General features: G+C 66.3%; 1 protein-coding gene across 1 annotated transcript; it reads left to right on the top strand.

Moving 5' to 3' along the window:
• Positions 1-740: 740 nt before the first annotated feature.
• On the top strand, positions 741-17,777 carry B4GALNT4 (beta-1,4-N-acetyl-galactosaminyltransferase 4). Its single transcript, XM_086613395.1, has 20 exons — positions 741-885; positions 6,352-6,455; positions 7,683-7,793; positions 7,952-8,047; positions 8,358-8,448; positions 8,781-8,881; positions 9,629-9,696; positions 10,145-10,223; positions 11,304-11,370; positions 12,772-12,915; positions 13,157-13,266; positions 13,555-13,655; positions 13,949-14,031; positions 14,319-15,570; positions 15,713-16,020; positions 16,242-16,395; positions 16,707-16,779; positions 16,877-17,030; positions 17,379-17,505; positions 17,663-17,777. Exons 1-20 carry the CDS (start codon positions 741-743, stop codon positions 17,775-17,777), a joined length of 3,483 nt encoding a protein of 1,160 aa, XP_086469521.1.
• The last annotated feature ends 2,284 nt before the right edge of the window (positions 17,778-20,061 follow it).

Genomic DNA, 20,061 nt, shown 5'->3' with positions numbered 1-20,061 from the left:
CGGCCTCGGCCCCGGCGATCCCCGCCGCCGGGGACCGGCACCCGCCCCCGTGGGATCCGTGCGCCCAGCGGCACCCCCCGCCCCGCGGACCGCACCGGGCCCCGCAGCCGCCGCCGCGGCGGCGCGGGAACGTACCACCCCCGCCGCGGGGGGGGGACCGGGCGGGGGGCGGCCCCGCCGCGGCCCGCGTCACCCGTCCCGCCGACGCGCCGGGCTCCGCGGCACGGAGCGGCCGGCCTCTCCTGCCCCGCCGCCGGCCCGCCCTCCCTCCCGCCGGGCGGGGACAGCGCCGGGCAGGCGAACGGCGACACGGCCACCCCCGCGCCCCGCATGGCCTCGCCCGCGGCGCCTCGCGGGGATGCCGGCCCGTTGGCGTGGAGACGCGCGGCGCCTCCGCGGGCTCCGCCCCCGCGGGGCACCCATTGGCGGCGAGCCCGCGCTGGGCGTCGCGCCATTGGCCTGCGGTGCCGTCGCTCGGGCCGAGGGGGGCGTGGCGAAGCCGCAGCATCCCCCCCCCGCCCCCCGCCCCGCCCGCCGCGGCCCCGCTCATTCATTCCCCCACCCGCGGGTGCCGGCGCGCCGGGGCGGCGGCGATGCACCGGGCGGCCGGGGGTCACCGCGCCGAGCCGCGCCGCCGCCCCGCTGCCCTCGCAGCCGGCCCGTAACGAGCGGGCTGGGCAGGGCGGGGGGCCCGATGGGCCGGGGCTAAGGCCGGCGGCGGGGGCGATGCGGGCGGCAGGATGCCGCGGCTCCCGGTGAAGAAGCTCCGGAAGCAGCTGAAGCTGCTGCTGGTGCTGCTCACCTTCGCCGTCTGGTTCACCTACCTCCATATCAGCCTGGTGCGCCAGGGCCGCGCCCTGCGCCTCCCCTTCGCCTACGGCAGAGGTAAGGGGGGGGCTTGGGGGGGGAAGGCGGGCGACCCCCCCCATCACCACCCGGAGGCGGCACCGGGGCTCCCTCCCTCCCATCACCCCTCGGTGCGAGGTCTCGGTGGGGTTTGGTGTCCGTGCCCCCCCCAGAGATAGTGGGTGTGATGCCCCCCACCCCGCTGGGCTTCCAGAGCATCCCCCGGCTCTGCCGTCACCCCGCACCCGCAGGGGTGGCACCCCCGCCCCGTCCCGACGGTGGCTTTCTATCCTGCATCGCCCGGGCGGGCCTGGGGGAGCGAGACCCCACTGCGGGCACCGTGCCTTCGGGAACCGGAGGAGGCCCAGGAGGGAGCCCCGACCCAGTAGGGGGGTTTTCATTCCCCCCCTCGAGCGGCTCCGTCCTCGTTTTTCCACCCGCCGCTTGGCTGCGGTGACAAAGAAGGCCATTTATAGCCGCTCGTCGCTGCCTGGAAGGGGCCAACCCAACCCTCCCATCCTTTCCCAACGCTTTCTCATCCCGCGCTTTCTCTGTCGGGAAAAAACATCCTTCCTCCTCCGGCCCTCGGCTAATGCCCGGGGATGCTCCGGCGGGGCAGATCCGGAGGGGCAGGCGCTGGCCTTCGCCCTGCGGTCCGGCTGCGCCGGTAATTGCTCCCGGCTTTGCCCTCGTGCACCTCGTTGGCTGCTGGGGTGGTGCAAAACTACGGGAAAAATTTGCTGGGTGAAACTTGAGCTGTAACGTTTCTCCTTGGACTGAACTCGCCTGGCGGTTTTTGTCCTGAAAAAATTGGGAAGAAATGGGAATCAGCGCTTACTTAGGCCACGAAATGGCTTTCCCGAGCGGGTCGGAGCCATCCTGGAGGCTGGCAAAGCCTCTCCGCTGGCGAACCCAAAGTTTCCAACCCTCGCAGCGGTGTGATCCTGCAAATTTTGGGGCCCGATGGTAAAATTGGGGAAAATCGGGATAACGCTCGTAAGAGAAGCAGGAAACGAGGCTGCCTGTGCCTCGCCTCGCAGGAGGGGTGACGGGGGCCTGTGCCCCTCGTTGTCTGTTCTCCGCTGCGGGGTCGTGCCCTATGGAAAAGCCAGGAGTTAAGGAAGTCTGACAGCGAGTGGCACCCCGTGTCTCCGCGGTCATCCTGGCATCGAGGAGGGCCAAGTCCTTCCTTTTTCAGGGCAGGGTGCCGGCCCTGTGGGGGGCCGGCTGTGAATGCTGCGGATCGGGGTCCCTCCGGGTGTTGGGATGCCGCGGCGTGAGGGTGAGGCAAGGTTTTCCAGGGCGGCTGCGCCCGGGCAGGATGCATGGAGTGATGCCTGTCTTCTGGTGCCTTCCTTGGGTGCGTCTGCAGGTGCTGAACCTGGTGGGTGCCCGTTCCTGCTCCCCGTGTGCCCTCGGTTGGCTCCGAGGGGTTTGCTGCAGCAGGAGGTGATGCACAGCCCCGCTCCGGCTCCCAGCGGGAAACCCTGCGGCTGTGGCGCAGCTGGACGGCTGCGAACTGGGGGGATCTGTGAGCCTGGGGGATCAGTGCATGGTTTGGGGGAGAAGGGGATCCGCGGGAAGTGGGGGAAGAGATGGGGATGGCACGGGGGGATTACGGCTTGGGAAATGCCAGGTGAGGACTGCGCTCCGGCTGTTTTCTGCTGGTCCGGTGATGAGGTTTGGATTCGCCCCGTGCCACAGGGAGCACTGGCATCTTCTCTGGCTGGGGTGCGGCGAGGCGGGTGCTTCGGCTGGGCTGGATCGTGCCCCTCTCTGGGGCTGGGCTCCAGGGAGATGCTGCTCCTTGCACTGGGATTTTCCGGTCGGTGGCTAAAGCCTGGGCAAACGCGTGGCAAAGCTGGAGTTTTCCCTGGGGAAGGGATTCGGCCGTGCGTAGATGGACCCTTGTCCTGCTGCTGTGACCAGCAGAGAGCCGGGAGCTGTTGTGTTTGGAAAAATATTGAAAGGAGTCAAAAAAAAAAAAAGGAATAAAAAAGTATATCCAAGGGGAAAAAGTATATTCAAGAAAAAGCTTGGTGTGAAAGTCCAGGGGGAGAGGGAAGGGTTTGGGGGTGAGCTGTGGGGAGAGCCAAGAGGCAGAGCTGTGCTGGAGGGGGGGTCCGGCCATCCCTGTTTGCCCCCCTCCACCTTGCTCACGTTGAGGCTGCTTTCACACCGTGCTGGGGGTAAAGCTCGCTGGGGGGGTCCTGCTGCAGGGGCATAGGGTTTACTGTTCCCCGTGGGGGTCCTGGCACGGGGTTTGCTGTTCCCCATGGGGGTCCTGGCACGGGGTTTGCTGTTCCCCATGGGGGTCCTGCTGTGGGGGCATGGGGTTTGCTCTTACCCGTGGGGGTCCTGCTGTGGTGGGCACGGGGTTTGCTGTTCCCCATGGGGGTCCTGGCATGGGGTTTGCTGTTCCCCATGGGGGTCCTGCTGTGGGGGCATAGGGTTTGCTCTTCCCTGTCTCTCTGCTTTCGTGGGACATGTCCTCGAAGCCGGTGGTGGAGCGCGGCCGGCAGCGGGCATGGCGTTCCCGACAGAAAGCAGCCGGTACCCGATATTCCCCAGGGCTCAGCAGGTGTCCCTGGGCTGGGGCAAGCAAGCAGGAAGAGGGGGGTCACTGTGCCCTCCCAGCTCACCCGTCTCCCTCCTCCTCCCCGATCTGTACGGCCGTGGGATCTCTCGCCACTGGGACCCCGCTGCGGGGAGCCCTGGCGTGTCCCAGACCCAGATCCCGTAGAGAAGGGGGGATGCCCGTCCCCAGAGGCTCTTTGGCATCACTGCGAGGGTCTGCGCACCAAAAGCTCTCTGAGATTTGGAGATGACTTTTTTATTTTTTGGCCACCACGAGCCAGGACCTGTCTGCCTGTGGCCGAGGATGCTGGCAGAGGGTGTATGGAAAAGGAAAAAAAGGTTAATTACTCATTAAATGCAGTGTCACCCAGCAGATGTACCGGCTGGAGGCTGAAGGTGTGGGGTGGGGGGGTCTGCACGTGCTGGGGAGCACCGCAAGGGTGCAGGGGATTATTCGGGGGGTGCCCGTGTCCCCTCGGCCCAGCCAGCAGCCGTGTGCGGAGCGGGAGCATCCGGGGGCTCGGCTGGGAGCCGTGCTGGTGCTGTGTCCCCGATAAAATAACATCCCCCCTTTTCTTATCTTCTACAAGTAGATAATTACCCTTCTCTGCCTAATTGAACACAGACTCCTCATCTGAAATAATGAGGCCATTACGGTGTTCTCCCAGCTGGAAACCGCTCCGAGTCAATGGGGTGGAAATGCTGGTGTGCCAGGTGGGAAGGGAGGAAAAAAAAATGAAAAGAAGGGGAAAAAAAAGGGAAGCGAGGGGGAAAAAATGACAGTAAAAATCTGAACTGGCTCTTAGCAGGTGTGCGGGGCTGGTCCGTATCCCTTGGGGTCTCGCCTGCCGGGAAGGAGGGAGGAGGTTTGGGACAGAGCGGTCGGGATAATTGGGATGCTGAAATGCTGCAGAAGCGCCGGAGGCTTTATCCCTTTTATCATGAATGTCAGGAAGAGGATGAGAAAGAGCCCTTTGAAGAGGAAGGGCAGTGGGATTTGCTTTTCCTTCTCTCGGCATCATCCCTGCTGGAAAAGGGGACCCCGCGCTGAGGGGGTGTCCGTCTGGGGAAAGCAGCCCCCATCCCTGCTGCTGAAAAGGGAGGCTTGGAGCCAGGGGGTCGGGCTGGTTTGGGTGAGAAGCCCTGCAACCCTCCTCTTCCTCGCTGGGCTCCTCGCTCTGTGGCTCTCAGGTGCCTGGCTGAGCTCTGAATCGGCTCTTTGTCATCGCACCGGACCTGCCAAGAGCCAGCCGGATGGAAAAAGGAGGCGGGCGGACGGACGGACGCACGGACAAGCGGGCCCTGTCCTTTGGGTGGGGGCGGGCTGTGAGGGTCTCGGGGCTTTTCGGCGAGTGATGGGGGAGAAGTATGGGGAAAAAATTGGGGGCTTCTTTTGAAGTGGCCGTTAACCGCGGAGCTGGTGGTGCTCGGCTGCCAGCCGGGGCTGACGCCTGCTCTGGCTCCGGGAGAGGTGGATCTGGATGGAAAGGACCTCCAGAAAGCCTGACTGGGCCAGCACTGGGACAGCACGTTCTTCTGCCGTGCGGTGTTTCTCCTCCAACTGTGCCGGAGGCGAGCGGCTCTCAGAGCATCCCAGCGAGGGCGCCGGAGGAGCCGTAGCTCCGCTCATCCGGCGGTGTCCTGGGGGATTTGGCGTGGCAGGGGCCTTTGCTCGTGGCCCATCCTGGTATGTGGACGCCCCAGAGCAGGGAGTGCTGCCCTGTCCCGCTCTGATGTGGTGGCTCAGAGGAGCCCCGGGGGATCCGGAGGGTCCCTGGCAAGGATGGAGCTGGGTGACGGGGATGGAGAGCGAGCAGGGGGCTCGTGGCTTTGGGATCCTCCGAGGACGGAGCCTGCGCAGCCTTGCTGTGGGTAACACATAGTTTTCCCCGGCTTTGCTCCAACTGATATCAAATAGTCTCTCTCCAATTTACTCTTTGCCTGGCGGCAGAGCCCAGACCCGGGTGCGGTACCCGGTGAGCGGAGCGGGGCGGCCATCTCCGGCCTTTCCCTGCGGATGCAGCCCAGGACGCTGCTGACTCCGTGTGCTTGCTGGCATGTGGGGCTTGGCAGCAGAGGTTCGTATGGGGGGGGGTTGTCTGTCCCGGGGACGGGACTCGCAGCGCGACACCCCTGGCCTGCACAGCAAACAGGTGCCAAGCTGGCAAATCCCGTGGGAGACGGGCTCGTCTCCTCCATGGCTGGGCGAGGGACCTCGCCTGGGTGCTGCGGAGCTGGGTGCTGCGTCCTGGCTCTCGGCACCTCCCATGGGAGCGTCAACGTCCTCATGGACGTGATTAATCCACAGGTCGGTGTCGGGGGAATAATGCTGTCCGCGGCGCCCCGTGCCGGAGCAGCGGTGTCCACGGCCTCGGCACGGCGAGGACGAAGATGGGCGAGGGGAGGAGGGTGGCCGGAGGGAGGCAGAGAGCTGCCAGGAGGCAGCCAGAGCTGCCAGGGGCTGAAGAATGGCTGGGAGCAGAAGAAGGGGCTTTAGAGCTTAATTTCCTGTCCCCGCGGTGGGGATGGGATTTGCGCCGCCATCTCCAAGGCGACGCCGGCTGCGCGGCCGCTGGAATACTAATGGCACGGGAGGCGCACGGCGGGGGGCTGCGGGGCGCCCCAGCCTCTCCTTGGCCGGGCCCGGGGTCCGACGCCACCGCAGCAGCTCTCACCGGGGCTGCTTCCATCTTGGGGGGCAGGAGCCCCCCAGGACTCGCTGCTGGCAGGAAGGAGAGTACGGAGGGACGGGGGGACATTTTGCCATGCCCTCGGCAGGGTGCCGGTGATGCCCGTGGTTGGGAACGGGGCTGCTCGCGATGCCTGGGGCTCCCCCTTATTGCAACATGGGGGTGACTGTTTTTTTTGGGGGGGAGGACACGGGGGGTGGCTGCGGTCTCACGCCTTCTCCTTCCGCTCCCCTGGCAGATGGCGAGCGGCCAGGCGAGGTGACCGACCCCGGCAGGCGGCTGGCGGCGGCGCGGCAGAGGAAAGCCGAGGACTCCAGCGAGAGCCGCGAGGAGGAGGCGATGGTAACGAGGAGCCGGAGCGCGGCGGGACAGGAAGGGACCTGGGGGGGTCGCTGGCCCCAGTCCCCCCTGCTGGGGTGCTCTGAGCCTCGGTGCTGGGTGAGGCTGGAGGGACCAGCGGGAATTGCATCTCGGCTTTCCCCAGGAGGAGGGTGAACCCTTCCGACGAGCGCGGCACGATTACACACCTTCCCAGGGCACCACTCCCCTCCTCCGGCACGCTAACGAGGACATTTAGGCAGAGTTCACTAATTATTTCGTTGGCATCGTGTGTCCTAACGGGCTGCGCGTTGTCAATGCAGTGGCTCTTCTTGCCTGGGCACAGAGCCGGGCTCGGTGTTCGGAGAGGGTCGGCTCCGTATGGCCCCTCCTCGCCTGGCTGAGGCCACGGGGAATGGTGACCATGGATCCTCTGGGATGCGTGACAGGGACAGCCGTGCCCCGGTCCCATGCCTGGCGGGGGCCGATGCTGAGTGTGGGTGGCACTGGTGCCGTGCTGTGGCACCGGCTGGGTCCCCGTGTGTCCGGCACTGCTGCCCATCGCCCAGGGCAGGGCATGGGGCGGCCGGTCAGCAGCCCCGTTGGAGAGGGCTGATGGCTCATCCTTCCCCACCTGCCAGCCAGTCCCTCCTCTGCCCGTGCTCCCTGGGATGTGATGGCAGAGTTGGGGCAATTCCCAGCAGGATGGCAGGGGCTGACAGGCTCCGGAGGCGCCTGGCTCTTCCTTGACGCCTGTTGCCCTCTCGGCAAGCGGGGGGCAGGTGAACGCTCACCTAATCCCTCGCAACGACAGGGCACAAGTGATCGGATTAACCTAATCCTCTTGAAAGGGAGAGGGGGAGCGGAGGAGCATCCCGCTTCCTCCGGCCGGGAGCGGACGTTGAGGCGGGTTCTGCTCTTCTGGAGGCAGAGCCTGGAATCCTCCATTTCCAGTAGCCCGGCAAATGTTTTGGAGGAACAGAAAACTCACTGTTCGGGAGAAGTTTCTCTCCTTGGCAAGGGAAGGGAAAGGAGTTTAGCTGGAACACTTGGAAGCTCCGCTCTGCGGGACACCTTGCCAATGTTTTCCTGCCTCCTCCTGCCCCTGCTCTCCTTTGCCGTCCATCTGAAACCTTTTCCCTTGATTTGGCAGCGCTCGACACCTAAAATGAGACGTTTGAGTCTAGGGGGGACCTGCGAGCACGGCCGGGTGCTCCCCTCACCGCTCCCCTCTCCCTCCTTCCTCGGCAGAGCGACGGGCAGGACTCGGACGGCGGGTTGTCCGGAGGCCGACGGTCCGGCCGAGCCCCCGTGCGCCCCAAACTCAACCTGACCCGGCAGGCTTTGCCCTGGAGCGAGCAGGTGAGGAGGAGGGCTGGCACAGGGCTGGGAGCTCAGCCCGTCCTCGGTGCCAGCGCAGAGTGGCTGCGGCCCGGCGGGTGCCATCCCTGGGGCTCTGCGCCCGCATGCCAGCTGGCCCTGGGGGGACATCCTGCTCCTCTTCCTCTCTTACTTCCCAGTACAAAGGGAAGGCGAACTTGCATGTCTTCGAGGACTGGTGTGGTGGGGCTGTCAGGCACCTGAGGAAGAACCTCCACTTTCCGCTCTTTCCCCACGTGAGTGCCGTGCCCAAGGGTGGCGGGTCGGAGGGAGGGTCCGTGCGTCCCTCCCCGGGTGCTGCCGGATCCCCACTGGCTCTGGGCTTGGTCCTGGAGAGCTTTGCTTGCAGGTTTGGTTCAGGGCAGGTAATTCCCAGCAGAGCAGGGCTGGAGGGAGGGCTGGGTGGTGGTGGGACCTCCCCGTTCCCCATGGTGCCAGGGGCTGGAGACCCCAGGATCACCAGGAGGAGGTGGACTGGGTGATGCTGGAGTGAGGCGTGAGCTGGGTGTGAACTGGCCGCGCTTTCCTGTCCCCGTTCCTCTGCAGACCCGCACCACGGTGAAGAAGCTGGCCGTCTCGCCCAAGTGGAAGAACTACGGGCTGAGGATTTTTGGCTACATCCACCCCTTCAAGGATGGTGAGTGATGGAGCTCGGCCCCTTCTCCGGCCGCAGCAACGCGGCAGAGCTGCTCCTTCCCCCTTCCTGGGCCACGTGAGGACAGAGAGGCTCTTGGAGATGGCTCCCAACCCCCTGGCTCCCAGGCAGGAGGGTCCTTCTGGAGCAAAGACCCTTTTCCCTGGTTGCTTCAAAGGGAGGCGAAGCCCCAGTCCCCATCCAGGACAGATCGGCAACGCGGGGTCTGGGGTGGCCCCATCACCTCCATCTACCCATCCGTGCGTCCCCGTCTCCCGCTGAGGCACTGGGGCCGCCGTGTCTCTTTTGCTGACCTCCCCCTTCGCTCTCTGCAGGGGATTTCCAGTTTTCCGTGGCGTCGGATGACAATTCGGAGTTCTGGCTCAGCTCGGACGACAGTCCCTCCAACTCCCGGCTGGCTGCGTTCGTGGGCAAGGTGTGTGCCATCGGCCTCTGCCTTTCCCCACGCCGGGGATGCTCCAGCTCCCACCGAGAGAGTCTCTCCCTCGGGATGCCTCACTCTGTGCTCCCAGGATGCCCATAACCATCCCGAGAGCCTTCTGAGGATCCCGGCGCTCCATTAACGGTGTCTCAGACCCGTGGGTGCTCTTTAGCCGCCGCAGATTCTCCCTTCTGCGAGTCCCTCTGCTGCAGCAGCTCTTGGAGGGGGTGTGCCGGGGCCCCGCGTGACTTTGCCGGAGGCAGCTCTCCCGTGGCTTTGCTCCCTTGGGAAATGCCAGGCTGTTCCAGCCGGGTCCCCTCTCTGCTCCCAGCCAGGCTGCGTTTGGCTCTGAAGGACTGTCTGCCCCCTGGTCCCATCCCAGCTGTAGCTCCCAAAGACAGCTGATGTCCCAGAATGGGAGATTTAATGTGTGGATTTCCCTGGTATTAACTCCTGTAACTGGGAACCCTGTGGCCTGTCATCGCACCCATGTGTCTCTGGGCTCTTGGTGGTGGTGGCCAGTGACAAGTTCTTGTGGCAGGATTGCCAGCAGCGGGGGATGAGCAGGCCCTGGGATGGGGGCTCCCGGGATGGGGGCTCCCGGGATGTCCTCCTGCGTGAAGATCCTCTCTGCAGCATGGCAGAGTGCCCACTGGAGGTGGAGGAGAGGCTCTCCCAGCCCGGCGGGGTTGGGCACAGCACGGTGTCCCCGCCGCTCTCACGCTCCCCTTCCTTCCCCAGCTGGGCACCGAGTGGACGGCGCCAGGAGAGTTCACCAAATTCAGCTCGCAAGTCTCCAAGCCTCTACGGTGAGTGTGTCCCTGCTCCCGGGGTGGATGGAGCCGGGGAGATGGAGCTGCTGGCTCCATGCTGACTCGGACCAGTTCCTCCTCCCTGGAGGAGGTCATGGTCTCTTCCCAAAGGGCACGTGGGGTCTGGGCTGGCCGGGAGCCCAACCGGCTGTGCCCCCAGGTCCACAGCTGGGGGGTGTTGGGGGCCGCGGCCACCTCTGCGGATGAGGAGACGGGGATGGGGGATCCCCCTGATCTCATGGAGCTTCCCAGCAGCGGGGTGGGGGAGCAGACACCCCCGGCACGCGGCTGGGCTCCCTGCCCCAGAAAGGTGTAGCCACATGTGAGCAAGGCAGAGAGGGTTTCCCGGGATGGCCCTGGCAGCAGGGGCACTGCCGTTGCCCTTGCCAGCGGCAGCGGTTGGCTCCGCCGCCGTTCCCGACCAGCTCCTTCCCGTCTTGCGCAGCCTCATGTCCTCCCGGCGCTACTACTTCGAGCTGCTCCACAAACAGGACGACCGGGGTTCGGACCACGTGGAAGTTGGCGTGAGTGAATGCCCCCGCGCCGGCTCCTTCTGGGGCTCGACCTGCCCGGGGGCGGTGCCAGGGCTTTTCCTGGTGCATTTTATCCCGGAGCAAAGCCACCGTTTCCCTCCTCCCGTGGCTGCCAGCGGCGCGGTCTGTGGTGGGGATGAGTCGGCGGCGCTCCGACGGAGCCGGGGCTCGTTCTTGGGCTGGGGCATGTGTCGGGAGCCCTGGCTCTCTGCGGGAGTGAGAGGACAGTGGCTCGTTAGCAAAGGTTTCCTTTCTCCCGAGCAGCCATTAATCACTGGAGTCCAACTGGTGCCAGCGAAGCACCGGTGAGGCTGACACAGCCCTTCCTCGCCGCCTCCCCTCCTCATCGCCCAGCCATGCCCTCACGGGGCTCCGGCTCCTCCGTCCCGTGGGATGTGCCTCTGCACTGCCAAAAACAAATAGGCAGGGGGGGAAACAAACAGAGGGGGGAGACGTGGCTCTTGCTGGAAGGAGGGAGGGAAGGAGGGAGGGAAGGAGGGAGGGAAGCCGTCCGGGTGCTCGGAAAGAAGCAACCACCGCAGAGCAGGACCCGCGTGTCTCTGCCCGCGGGCGTTGGAGGCTCGTCCGCACACGGGCTCCGGACGGGCTTTTAAAAGGCTTTTAAAAAGCACGTGGGTGCCGGATCAATGGGTGCAGGCAGCCGTGAGAACGGACCCCCGGAGCCGGGGCAGGCTCGGCACACATTGTGGCGGTGGGAAGGCGAGGAGGTGCCGCGGGGCTTGGCGCGCCCCGGCTTTGGCTCAGCTCCTGGGTGGGCACCGCGGCCGCCCTGCTCCGTTCTGCGATGTGGCAGGGGGTGTGCGGAGAAGCCGCCCTGCGCCCCATCCCTCCCACCGATCCCAAATCGCCGGGGCGGAGGCAGGAGATGGGCCTGGGTCTGTGCTGGGGCAGGATCCATCCCCCTCCCTCGTTCCCTTCTGTGGGGTCGGGGCTGGGGCTGGTGGGTTTCTGGGAGCTGAGGACAGGAGAGGACCTGTCCCAGGGTGCCCGGGGTTGGGCAGGGGTGTCCAGAGCCCTCCCACTCATCCATCCCCTTTTGTTTTTTTCTAGTGGCGGGTTTTCCTCCCCAGCCTGAAGTTCGAGGTGATCGACTCCTCCTACATCTCCCTGTACACGGGTAAGGGCCACGTGTGCCCCATGCCACGGCCACTGCTCGTGGTGGGGCTGTGCACCTCGGGGCAGCTGGGGGAAACCAGATCCTGGGCCATCAGATCCGGGGGGGAAGGTCCCGGGCTCTCAAACCCAATGGAGCTGCTGCTCAGGGCTGCGGTGGGTCGAGGCGATGCCACGAGTGTGCCGCAACATGCCCAAAAACGGGATACGGAGGCAACAGGCCGCTGCAGTGTGGCTCTCCCGGCGCTCCGGCCTCATCCCGGCTAACGAGGTGGTGGGGGCTGGCTCCTCCGCCCGGCCTGGAGTTACGGGGAGCTGTCGCATGCGCAGGGATGGATGGCATGAGGCTTAATTAAATCTATAGATCTTCTGCTTCCTGCCCCTTCCCTGGCAGCCGGGAGGGATGTGATGGATGGGTCCTGCCCCAGTGCCTGCCGCCGCGGGGTCGGTCATCGAACGCGGCCCGGAAGGTGCCGATGGGGCTGGAGGGGGCAGGTGACAGGCGGGGAGCATGGGGAGAAGATGGATCCTGCTGGGATTGGTGCGGGTGCCCATGAGATGGATGACGTGCTGACAAATTCCTCCCCCCCCACCCTGACCGCTATCCATCAGTGCTGGTGCTTTCCACTGCTCTATCCTGCTTCCCAGCTCCATTGGACCCCGGAGCAAAGCCGCGTCGCTCGCGGGGAGCCTGTCCCCATGGCGTGGGGGACGCCAGCAGGGCGTCCTCCCCCTCTGCCAGGCTTTCCCGGGGGCTGCAGCCCAACCTCGGCTGGCGGTGGGGGGGCGGTGGGGGGGCCTTTCCCTGCCGCAAGTGCAGCTTTGGGGCTTGGGAAGGGGGTTCCTGCTCGTTTCAGGACCCACAGCTCCACAGTCAGGGCAGGCAGCACCCTTGGGTGCTCGGGACAGGTAGCTCCCAGCGTGGGTGAGGTGACTGGAGCGAGGTGCCCTCGCTGGGCGAGCCTTGGGGCTGGTCGGTAGCTGAGGACGTGTCACCCCCATCCCTGAGCAGGAGGCAGAACCAGCTCATGTTGCGTTGACCCGCACCTCTGCGGGGCAGAACGTTCGGGGATTAATTCTCACGTCCTTGGGACTCAAAGCCCTGGAGCGTTCCCAGCCCTTGTCTTTGAGCGGTGCCGTCACCATCACCAGACCTGGCTGGGATCTGTCAGACCCTTGTCCTCTCGCTGCTCGTTAGGCGATGGCGATAATTAGCTGCGGGGTCTGCCCTCCAGCAGGCACATCGGCCACCCCATCCCCCGGGAGCAGGAGGAACCCCCCATCCCTGCGCCCCCTCAGTGGGCGGGATGGAGGGGTTGGGAAGTGCCACCCAGGAGGATGCTCCGGGGTGACGCTCCGTAGGCGCGTGCTGGCAGGGTTCAGCTCCCGTCCTCGCCTTCTCCAGATGAATCAGCCCTGAAGATGAACCGTGTGGAGCACATCCCGCAGACCCTGGCCAGCCACAGCGGCAGCCACCTCTGGGAGGCCCAGCAGGACGAGCATGGCGCCGACATGCTGAAGCCCGACCCCAGGGACACCTTCTTCCTCAGTAAGCACCCGCGTCCCCACAGATCCCCGTGGGCTTTCGGGGCGGGAGAACAGCAGGACCCGACTGTCCCGGGCACCCGCAGCATCCCTCCACCTTCTGCCCATCTCCTGGGCGGAGGGCATCCCTGCGGGGGTCTGCAGTGGGGTGAGCCAGGGTGGTTCTGGCTGCGGAGCGTAACGCGGGCTGGGATACGGGGCAGCGGGGCACGGCGCGGGGCTGAGCCACGGCCGCCTCTCCCCAGCCCCTGCCATTGAGGAGTCCCGCCTGGAGAACGTGCTGGTGCCCTGCGCCTACAGCCCCACCTACGTGGTGAAGGACTTCCCCATCGCCCGCTACCAGGGCCTGCAGTTCGTGAGTGTCCCCCCGCCACCGGCACGGGGTCGCGCTCCCGCGGGAGGCACGGCGGAGCCGAAGGCTTTACCCTACCCCGGGGCAGGGGTATTTCCACCTGGTGACAGTCCTGGAGGAAACGTCCCTCGCGGGAGGGTCAGGCTGAGCTTCCCCATCCTGAGCTGAAGGGGTCTGAGCTAAAAGCCCCACGGGGTGTTTGAGATGGGGGGGGGGGTGTCATGCCAGTTGCCCCCACTTCCTTGGAGCAAGCTGGCTCTCTGACGGCGGCGCGGTCACCCCCCCCCCCAGGTCTACCTCTCGTTCGTGTACCCCAACGACTTCACGCGCCTCACTCACATGGAGACGGAGAACAAGTGCTTCTACAGGGAGTCCCCCCTCTACCTGGAGAAGTGAGTGTGGGGGGACGGAGTGTGGGGTGCTGCGGGGTGGGGGGGAAGGGGTTCAAAGAGCCAGAGAGGCTGCGCTGGGATGGTGCGTCCTCAGGCTCCATCCCCACGGAAGGGCCACCTCCCGGCCGGCTCCTTCCCCACCCCTGGGCACGTCACAGCTGGAGACCCGGCTGCGCTCCTGGATTTCGGGAACCCCTCTCCCTGCGGGTGCTGGTGCTTTAGCTGGGGATGTCGCTCCCTGCGTGCTGGCACGTCCCGCCCTCAGCTCCTCATCTTCCCTCTCCATCTCCCAGGTTTGGGTTTTACAAGTACATGAAGATGGATGAAGAGGAGGAGGATCCGCAGCAGCGAGCGTTTCTCTTCCTCAGCCCCGACAGTGAGTCACCGCTCCGCGCTGGCGGCTTCTCGGGCATCCGGCAGCAGCTCGGCACGGGGCCGAGCACGCTGTCCCTGCGGCTCGGCGGGATGCAGCCAGCGGCGGCGGGGCTGGAGGAGGGCAGGGCTGCACCGAGCAGCTGCCTCCGATCCAGCCTGCCCCCTCCGCGGTCCCGCATCCCGCGTGGCTCGGCCTCGGAGCGCCGGCAGCTGGAGACGAGCTTTGCCTCCCCGTCGGGCTGGCACGCCAGGACCCTCGGGGTGTTTATCCCTGCCTTTGCTGCCTAGGTTTCCTAGAGGATGAGGAGGAGGAGGAGGAAGGAGTGGACAGCCCTGAGCCCACAGACCCACCTCCTGCAGCCAAGGAGAAGAGCTTTGGGCCACTGCCCGGCGCCGAAGGGAGAGAGACCCCGCCGGCCACTGGGGGTTACGGGGACGAGCCGGACTATTACAGCTTTGGGCAGAAGTGGGGCGAGGCCCGCGGGCAGCCAGGAGGATGGAGCACATCCCGCCGTGCCAGCGCCAGCCCCGCACCCATTCCCAAGGACCCCCGCAGCAAGGAAGGCGTGGGTCCAGTGCCGGGGCAGCTCCGTGGGCGCGCGCTCAGCTGGGTGCCCCAGGACGGCGGCGAGGGTGAGGAGGATGAAGGGGGGCTGCTGGCATCTCCCAAGCGTGCCAGGGCCCTGAGCCTCCAGCCCCACCTCTCCGTCCCCATCTTTGGTGGCAAAGCCAAGACGCCGGGTCCCAGCAAGCCGGCAGCGCCCGCCGAGGAGAAGAGGCCCCGGAAAGCCCAGGAGAAGGTCTACGTGACCAGGCTGCAGCCGGGAAAGCGCAAAACTCCGGCGCGGGAGCCGGCCTTCCCTGGCATCTTCCTGTACCCAAAGCCACTGAAGAAGGTCCATCTTCGCTCCAGGACCCCTCAGAAGCACCCTATCACCGCTGGCAAGCGCCGTGCCACCCCTGGCCACCGCACCCCCTGGCTCCTCGGCAACATCTCCAAGGAGAAGGACCCCGGCAGGCGGAGGAGTGCCCGGACAGGTGGCAGGAGGTGGGAACGGCTGTCCAAGCCGGGGACTGCGCAGCGGGCGCTCCCCAGCCTCCTCGCCCTGGGGGCCGGAGGGATCTTCAGCAGGGAGGACCTTGAGGACACGAGCCCCGCGCCGGGCAGGACAGCAGCCACCACTGATTACAACTCCTCCGAGGTGGCCCACTCAGAGGGGACACGGGTGACCTCCTTCCTGAAGGTGTCGGAAACGACGGCGTCCCAGCAGGAGGAGGGAAAGGGCCAGGAGGAAGAGGAGGAGGAGGAGGAGGCGGTGTCGGACTACAGCTACGAGGCCGGGGAGCTGCAGCAGCGCTGGCTGGAGGACTCCATCAACTGGCAGAGGACGTTCAGCGTCAGCTCGGTGGACTTCGAGCTCCTGCGCTCCGACTGGAACGACCTGCGCTGCAACGTGTCGGGCAACCTGCAGCTGGGCGAGAGCGAGGTGGTGGACGTGGTGGCACAGTACATGGAGAAGCTCAACGAGAAGAACGGAGGGTAGGGAGGGCGGGGGGACGTGCCTTCACCCTGCTTGGGGCCGGGTGAGTGGGACGGCGGGTCCGGGTCGACCCCTGGCGGGGGGGAGCTGCGGGAGCAGAGCTCATGGCAATGGCGCTTTCAAGTGCTCCTTTCCCCGTAGCATCTACACCCTCCTGAGGATCGTCAACGTGGAGAAGCGTCGGGACACGGCGCGGGGGAACCGCTACCTGCTGGAGCTGGAGCTGGCGGAGCGGGGCCAGCGGACGGTGCGGCTCTCCGAGTATGTCTACGTCCTCCTGCACCGGGGCAAGCGGGACAACAGCGCCGAGGCCGACCCTGACGGACTGGTCCCGGGGGCCACCGAGTCCCCACCGAGCACCTGGAGCCTCCTCTATGGAAAACCCGTCCTGTGCCGGCCCCTGCGGCTCAGCTGGAAGCAGGATGTCATGGTGCACTTCGTGGTGCCCGGTAGGTGACAGCGAGACGCGTCCCTCCAGGGCTTCTGCTGCTCCCTCTGCCCTCAGCATCCTCCAGCAGGAGGAAGGCAGCCCCTCCGCTCCCTGGCAGCATCCTCTAGGCTGGCCTTGGGGATGGGCTCATCGCTCTGCACCAAAGGGGGGTTTGGTGGGGAAGGGGGTGCTGGGGACCCCCGTGGGGAGCCTGAGGCCGCTGGTGGCTGTGCCCGGCAGTGAAGAACCAAGCCCGCTGGGTGCAGCAGTTCATCTCGGACATGGCCCACCTGTACGGCGCCACCAACGACGCCAACTTCAACGTCATCCTGGTGGACTTCGACAGCGACGACATGGACGTCGAGAAGGCCCTGCGGGACGCCCGGCTGCCCCGGTAATGCACCTGTGCGCACGCAGGGTCCCACTCTGCAGCTTCAGGGGGTCCGCACCGCTGCGTGGTGGGACGTGCCGTGGTGGTGGTGGGGCTGAGGCCACCGGCCGCCTCTGCCTCGCTGCCCTTCTCCTCCTCCTCCTCTTGGGGGGTCTAACGCAGAGGAGACAGGGATGCGGAAACCCCCTCTGCCTCCATGGGGGGGACCCTTGGGGTGAGCTGTGGGCACCTGACCCCCTTCCTGAGGGGGTCCCCTCTCTTGACAGTGGTCCCTGTCGGTCCCCAGCACTGACCCCCACCTCCTCTCTCCTCAGCTACCAGTACCTGCGGCGCACGGGGAACTTTGAGCGCTCGGCAGGGCTGCAGGCTGGCGTGGACATGGTGGAGGTGAGCAGGGTGAGGGTCCGGCTCTGGCCACGGTGTCTCTCTCAGAGGTTCTCTCCTTTGCCCTGACCCCCCAACCCGCTTCTGTCCTCTGGCGCAGGACGGGCACAGCATCGTCTTCCTCTGCGACCTGCACATCCACTTCCCCCCCAACATCCTGGACAGCATCCGGAAGCACTGCGTGGAGGGCAAGCTCGCCTATGCACCCATCGTCATGCGGCTGACCTGTGGCAGCTCCCCGCGGGAGCCCAACGGTGAGTGGGAACCCTCTGCCCGTGCCCCTCTCCAGCCGGGAAACGTCCCCCGCCAGCCCCGGGAGAGCCACGGCACTGGGTCCGGGTCACTGCTGGGTCTGGGCGCGCGGGGAGGACGGGTCTGTTTCGCCCTGGCACGGTGAGGTTCCAGCCCGAGGGGGTTTGAGGTGCGCTGGGTGCCCCCAAAACCGGGCGCACCTCCTTGGGAGGTGGCAGTGATGGAGACAGATCCCCGGAGGGAAGAGAGGGTGGGATGGGGCGTTCCTGGGTTGTGGGGAGAGCACAGAGCGGGCGGCCAGGGGATCCGGGGACCCCCTGCACACCTCACCCCATTGCTTCCCCCTCCAGGCTACTGGGAGGTGAACGGCTTCGGCCTCTTCGGCATCTACAAGTCGGACTTCGACCGCGTGGGAGGGATGAACACGGAGGAGTTCCGAGACCGCTGGGGTGGGGAGGACTGGGAGCTCCTGGACAGGTGAGACCGGGGATCCTGGCAGATTTGGGTGCATCCCCTGGGAATCCCCCCCTCCCCTCCATCCCGCTGCCTGAAGGTGGGGCGCGGGGGCAAAGCCTCCCCTGGGGAGGGCCGGATCGGTCCCCCCATCCGCTGAGCGTCCGTCCGCCCGGCGCAGGGTCCTGCAGAGCGGGCTGGAGGTGGAGCGCTTGCGGCTCAGGAACTTCTACCACTACTACCACTCCAAGCGCGGCATGTGGAATGCCCGCAGCAAGAAGCCATCCAAGGACTAGTGCCCCGCGCCCGGCCCGTGGCCACCTGCCCCCCATGCCTGCTGCAGACCGGCCCCCGCCGCACCCGGCTGTCCCCGACCTCCACCTTGGTGCTGGCACAGGGCGCAGCTGTAACGGACCGCGGTTATTTTTGGGGGGGGGGGGGTGGGGGGGAGTAGGGAGGGTGAAAGCAGATGGTGATTTTTTTCTTAGGGGTCTAATTTCTTAGTCAGAAATGAATTTATTAACTCGTTAGTGCCGGGACGATGGGCGTCCTGCTGTCGGGAGGGGTGAAGCCCCCAGGCTGACCCCCAGAACCAGTGGGTGCCTCGGGGCTGTGCCGGGCTGGTGATGCCGAAGGCAGAAAAGTGGTACCCGGGCTTGCAGCTGGCACTCGCTCGGCAGCCCCTTCACTGGGTTTTCCCCCCAAAACGCCCAGCACCTTGTCCCTGGAGAGCTGAGCTTTTGGGGGGAGCTGCCGGTGTGTGGGGCTGCCCAAACCCTCCTGCTCCTTGCCCCAGGACCGGCGGAGCCGCCACGGAGGGGAAAGGGGATTTGGCTCTGCCCTGCGGCACGGGGACACGCTGCTGTGGGGGGCAGAGCCCCTGGGCACCACGGGCTGGCATCGCCTGGGCCCGAGGGCGCTGGGTTGGGATGGGAAGGGGCAGAGCCCAGAGCAGGTATGGGAGCAAGGGGAGAGCAAATGATGTTTCCAAGCTAATTTCTGTGAAATTATGAGGTAGGAAGCTGTTTTCAGGAAGTTTTTGTCTGTTTTGGGTTTTTTTTTATTCTTAAAAAATAAAATCAATGTCTTGGCTGGGATTTCCTTCCCCTCCATCACCCTCGTGCCTCGACGCCCCTCTCTTGGGTGGGCGCGGGCAGCGGCGGTGTCACAAGGGCCCCCTACGCCGTTCCGTGCGGCGAGGAGGAGGAGGAGGAGGCGGCAGCAGCCGTGTTTTTAACGCCCAGCCGCACGCCCGGGCTTGCAGGGAGGCTGCCGAGCCTCCGCCCCGTGCCCAGGCTCCCCCGGGGGGCTGCTGGCACCCCACGTGCTGCGCAGGGGGCTTGGCCCGTGCCCCCGGGGCTGGGCAGCCGTGGGGAGAGCCACGAGCGACTCCGCTCGTTCCCGCCTGCCCTCGCACACTCGTTCGCACGGCAGCGCGTCCGCCCGTGCCCCGGCTCCCCGCTCGCCTTTCCCTGGCACGCAGACGTGCCCGGCTGCACGCGGCACCTTGTGGGCTCCGGCAATGCCGCTCCTGGCCCGGGGTTTGCCGGGAGGCGACGGTGTCGGCTCGCAGCGGGTTTGTCTCTCCACGCTGGCACTCGCGGGCTCCTGGTTTTTTCCAGCCCTTTGGAAGCGCTTTGTTGTGGGTGAGGGCTGCACCGGGAGCTGGCCTGTGGGCTGAGCAGTGCCAGGTGGCCCCGTGGGCCCCGGGGCCGGCAGCGGGATCCCTGCAGCTGCCTTTCCTTGGGCACAGCTTTAATGGCAGCTTCCCAGCTGGGCAAGCTCGCGAAGCCCCTGGCATTGGAGTGGGCACCAGGCTCAGCCAAATACAGAGCTGCTGCTGGAAGGGACCGGTGGGGCCGTGGCCACCAGTGCCATCCCCACTGGGGGCACGGGTCCAGCCCCACTGTGCAGAACCTTGGGGATGAGTTCTCTGGCAGTGGCTGCGCTGTGGCCACGGGGACCCTCACCCAGCTGGGTGTTGGAGCCCCGAGTGACAGCCGGGTGCGGGCAGGTCCCTGCTTTTAGGATCAGCCCTGGTGCTGGAGCCAGGCGTTGGCCGGGTGGCTGCAATGGTGTCAGGGCTCGTTTGGGGTGGCGGAGGCGAATGCCAGCCTGGAGCGGGCTCGCTCGGGGGCTGCTGTGGCCATGGGGCTGGGTGAGGAGCACGGGAGCCTCTCCGGTGCCTCCGGGCTAAGAACGTGCCAAGCATGACAGCAGTGGCCAGGTGGAGGGTCCTGGGCAGCCCCCTGCCCTGTGCCGGGCTTTGCCAGGGGGTCACTTCTCACAGCCCCCAGCGAGCACCGGGTGCGGCGTGGGGCCCGGGCTGTGGTGCTGGTGGAAGCGGTGGCCCCCAAACTGGTTTGGCCCGTTTCGAACGCTCCCTCTTGGCTTATCTGGCTTCAAAGGGCTCCTGCCCCGTCCCACGCACGCAAACACGCTCCCTCTGAACCCCCGGGGGAGCCCCCTGCACCCAAACACCCCAGTGCCGCGCCCCCCCAGCTTGGCCCCCCTTCATCTCCTCCCTTTGGCAGCCCCAAAGCCCTCCTCGTTGCACCCGTGGGTGCCCCGTGCTGGGGG

Source organism: Tauraco erythrolophus, chromosome 6 (assembly GCF_009769465.1).
Source record: "Tauraco erythrolophus isolate bTauEry1 chromosome 6, bTauEry1.pri, whole genome shotgun sequence".
NCBI classification, from domain to species: domain Eukaryota; kingdom Metazoa; phylum Chordata; class Aves; order Musophagiformes; family Musophagidae; genus Tauraco; species Tauraco erythrolophus.
This window is presented reverse-complemented; position numbering and strand designations above follow the sequence as displayed.